At 41.4% G+C, this 4,364-nt stretch overlaps 1 protein-coding gene across 1 annotated transcript; it reads left to right on the top strand.

Annotated features, from left to right (window-relative positions):
- The first annotated feature begins 2,162 nt into the window (after positions 1-2,162).
- Positions 2,163-3,560, top strand: LOC105047690 (1-aminocyclopropane-1-carboxylate oxidase 1). The gene is given in 3 exon segments (NM_001303586.1): positions 2,163-2,271; positions 2,358-2,584; positions 2,834-3,560. Coding segments are annotated over 3 exon segments (894 nt in total). The 5' UTR covers positions 2,163-2,169; the 3' UTR covers positions 3,399-3,560.
- The last annotated feature ends 804 nt before the right edge of the window (positions 3,561-4,364 follow it).

Below are 4,364 nucleotides of genomic sequence, written 5' to 3' on the forward strand. Positions count from 1 at the left end.
CTGCCAACATATGATCGGCTTATTCTGATTACCGACATAGAGTTGGCTTATCAGAAACCGTCAGCGTAGAAAGTGCATAATGGTCAGAACGTGATCAGTAGCAGGTATAACCGTCCATCCCATGATCACATAATACCGAAATAAGCGGGATGCATATATTTAATCATTACAAACAGTTACCAACAACTCATTTATAAAAAGAGATAAATGAACAGTATTAGGTAAGGATTTTTGGAGCTGAAATTCTACCTCTCTAAATACTTATCTACTGTTCACCACTCTCCACTGACTTAAGCATCGGAGGGATCCCATCGGATATAATTTCGATCAGTGTGGATTTTATTTTACAGATGCTCGATTGACCGCAATACAATTCATGTGACATGGCTCGAGGATCTATGTATAAGGTTTTGCATCCTTGGAGCAAATGCCATATAAGGTTTTGCAACCTTGGAGCAAATGCCAACTGGTCGCAGCTCACATTCACTCAATCCCCTCGCTTCCTGGATCCATTCAAGACTACTTCATTAATTAACACCGTCTTCGCTGACGACATGATATCTTCCTTAATATATATCTTACTATGCAGTCACCTATTGAAGCCCAATATCACAAACTATGGTTTGCATTTCCTCTCGAAAACTATGGTATGCACCGTATGGTAGTACTTAAAAATCCAAGTCATAGAGACTATTTCGCGATAGATGGATTCTTTAAGAGGAGCATTGTGAAGCCACGATTGCCCCAACTCCTATTAGTAGCCATAGGTTGATTAGGATATCACAAAAAGCTTAAGCACCAGGCTAATTGCTTATATTGCCGTAGTTTTGGTACTTAGACTATGTTGACATAAACTCTTAAGAGAAGGAGGTTAGAAATCTTTAGAACTCCAACTACCACAAAATGTCAGAAGTGAACCTACTAAGTTAAAAAGAATGGATGCCAAAAGCCCGAAAATGAAGAGGAAGATGTACCAAATTGGTGAGCGGCAAAAATGCCCGAAATAAGTTTGGATGCCTTCAATATCCACTTGTAATATTAAAGCTAATACAAACAGAAAGAACGACCTTCGGCGCTTTTCTTTCTTGTGGCCCAAGTACTGTTCTTCATGCTGAAATGGAAGGATTGCGTAATAAAGGAAGAAAGCTAGTAAGCCACAAAATAAGCCTCCAGAAAATAATGCAAGTGAGGGATTAAATTGTTTCGACTGTCTCAAAAACAATACTGCATATATTTCTATGAAATTCACACATCCATTTAAAGCATGAAAACTCCAATGAGAATTTGCACAGGAAAAAAAAAAGATACAAATAGTATATTCCAAGAACTTTGGCATCCTATAAAATGTGTTGCTGCAAGCCCATACACATGCACTCAGTTGCATCGTCAAAACATCTAAAATGTACATGTTAACATTGTAATAGATCTGAAGGTTTTCATCAACTGTGATCAGTGTGTATTTGGACAAGTTGGTTAGTTAAACATAACAAAAATCATCATGGAACCCTAGCAGATTTTCGTTTGCTAGCCTAAGTGATGTTGATTTCAGCAGCTAAATTTAACCAATATGTAAATCTTTTGCGCAGCAATATTGAGGGTGCTAATTTAATAATATATATAAATATACAAATATATATCCTTGGACTTGAATCTTGCTACCTGAATTTTACCTCTCGGGTCGCATTGGTGAACGGAGGACACTCACTACTGTTACTTGCCGTGCCTTTAGCTCTACGGAGGACAATCCCATCTGAACTTGGAGCTCCTTGTCGGAGCTCGAATATTGTGGGTACAATTGTTGATGATGAACTTGGAAGCGCGCCCACCAAAAGGCAAAGGAGGTTCATTGGACTTCTGTTTACTCCAAACCACGGGAAACCAATGGGAGGAGCTACAGTGGATTGTGTTTGGAGGCCAAGTTGTCACTCTAGGGAGAATTTAAAGTTGAAACAGAAGCTTGTCCTTTATTGGGTGCGATCTAATAATAAAAACTATAGCATCCCTCACATGGTGCTGGTGGTGAACTGCATCTACACCAACATGCCATGTTCTATTGTTTGTGTCCTGCTTTCCATGCGGACTTGGGGTGCTTGATGGCCACTATAAATGCGGACTGCATGTGGTTTGTCTAATTGTAATGAGCTAGCTTTAGCTAAGCATATGGAGGATATGGCAGTTCCAGTTATAAACCTTAGAGAGCTAGATGGAGATAGGAGGACCGAAACGAAGTCGCTCCTCCATGAGGCATGTGAGAAATGGGGCTTCTTTTGGGTGAGAAGAAACATCATGGCTTTTTGGATGTTTATTTTCATTTTAGTCTATGAGTGCTCATCTTGCATTAATGATTACCATGGCAGGTTGAGAACCATGGGATAAAGGAGGCTTTGATGGAAAAGGTCAAGGGACTGGTGAACTCGCACTACGAGGAGTATTTGAAGCAAAGCTTCTATGAGTCGGAGTTGGCCATGGGACTCGGGCCTCAGACCCAGTCGTCGGAGGCCGACTGGGAGAGCACCTACTTCATTCAGCATCAGCCAGAATCCAACAATATCCACGACATTCCTGGCCATGAAATCGAGTTCTGGTTAGTTTTATTTGTCTATCGAGAGAAGAATTCCGGCTAGCTTTCAAACAATTTTGCATAACTGTAGTTTCCTCCATGGCCTACAATACATGCCTTGGTGATGAATAAAATTCCTTGTATTACACCTCCCTTTGACTTTGAGCCAGAACTACTTCATGTTTCAGAAGAACTAACAGCTAGATCAAGCTGACTAAACCATTCATGCTATATTTTTTTTCTAAATGAGCAATGACGCACCCATTATTGCAGTGAAGCAATGGAGGATTATATCAGACAATTGATCAAGCTTGCAGAGACGCTTGCAGAACTTATGAGTGAGAACCTTGGCTTGGATAAGTGTTACCTGAAGGAGGCATTTTCGCCGGCCTTCGTGGGGACAAAGGTGGCCAAATACCCTCAGTGCCCCCAACCAGAACTGGTGATGGGTCTTCGAGCCCGCACCGATGGCGGCGGGATCATCTTGCTGCTCCAGGATGACATGGTCCCAGGCCTGGAGTTCTTCAAGCATGGGAAGTGGGTGCCAATCACGCCTAAGAAGGATAACAGGATCTTTGTGAACTTGGGTGATCAGGTGGAGGTGATGAGCAATGGCTTGTATAAGAGTATTCTGCACCGCGTCGCTGCAGACAAGGATGGAAGCCGTCTATCCATCGCTACGTTCTACAACCCCGGAGCCGATGCGATAATTTCTCCGGCTCCAAAGCTCTTGTACCCTGGTGGCTACCGCTTCAAGGACTACCTCGATTACTATACTGGCACTAAATTCTCAGATAAAGGAGCCCGGTTTCAGACCATAAAGGACATGTTCAAGTGACGACGACGTCAGACGATCTGCTGCTTTCATGCGGGTGGCTGATAAGGTATCCTTTCAAGTTTCCGTTGGTGATGTAATAACTGTTTAAAAGAACAAGCCTTTGTCAGGTTGTCGCATTAGGGTTTTGCTTGTTAAAATTTGCCTTAAGATTTTATGGGAAAAGCTGTTTGTTTGCCTCTTTCATCGACAAAGCAAAATTAAAAATTTTGTGAAACAGAATGAATTGAACCCAGTCTGCGAATGGGTTGATCAGTACTCAAACATCAAGCTGCTAATCAGGACCCAGTCCATTTGGACATCAACCGGTATCACGCCGTGTAAGTTGCGTCCTGAGAGCATAATGAAGTAACCGGGTTAAACCAGAGGAACATAATGCAACTAAAATTTCAAAGTATACAGCGAGCCTCTTTCTGCCTGCAATAGGAAATTTAAGAATCCCTATTCGTTTAGGATTAAAAACAGCTATAAAATATTACCAAGGGATGTTTTGCGGACAACCCATTGACTTACTTCTGGGATGACTAACGCTTTAACGAATTGTTTTGGATTAGTGACCATTTAAAAGATCTATAAACCTCCAGTTAATGAGCTCCAGATGTGAAACTGTCGCTCTTGCAACTGTAGATCGATGATATTCGACCTAAGCCCAAACTAGTTGAGAACTTTGTTTGGCATATTTCGGTCAAAAATATTATTGTTTCAGCCGAATCGCGGGAGGTAGAAGGGCAATCCATCTGGTATAGGGACGAAGCTCTGGCTTTCTGATGGCAAAGATGCCAATGATGTCAAGCCTATTTATATGAACAATGTTTAAAATCAGAAAAAGAACCGCGCTGAAATCAGCGAAGGAACACAAAAATCAACAGAAAAAATGCAGAGGAAAAATAACAGACAAATGTGAAAATTCCTAACTTGCAAGTCAGTCGTACAACTGTATGAATACAAGTAGCTATATATCCCACGTTT

The sequence above is a fragment of the Elaeis guineensis genome, chromosome 6 (genome assembly GCF_000442705.2).
Source record: "Elaeis guineensis isolate ETL-2024a chromosome 6, EG11, whole genome shotgun sequence".
NCBI lineage: Eukaryota > Viridiplantae > Streptophyta > Magnoliopsida > Arecales > Arecaceae > Elaeis > Elaeis guineensis.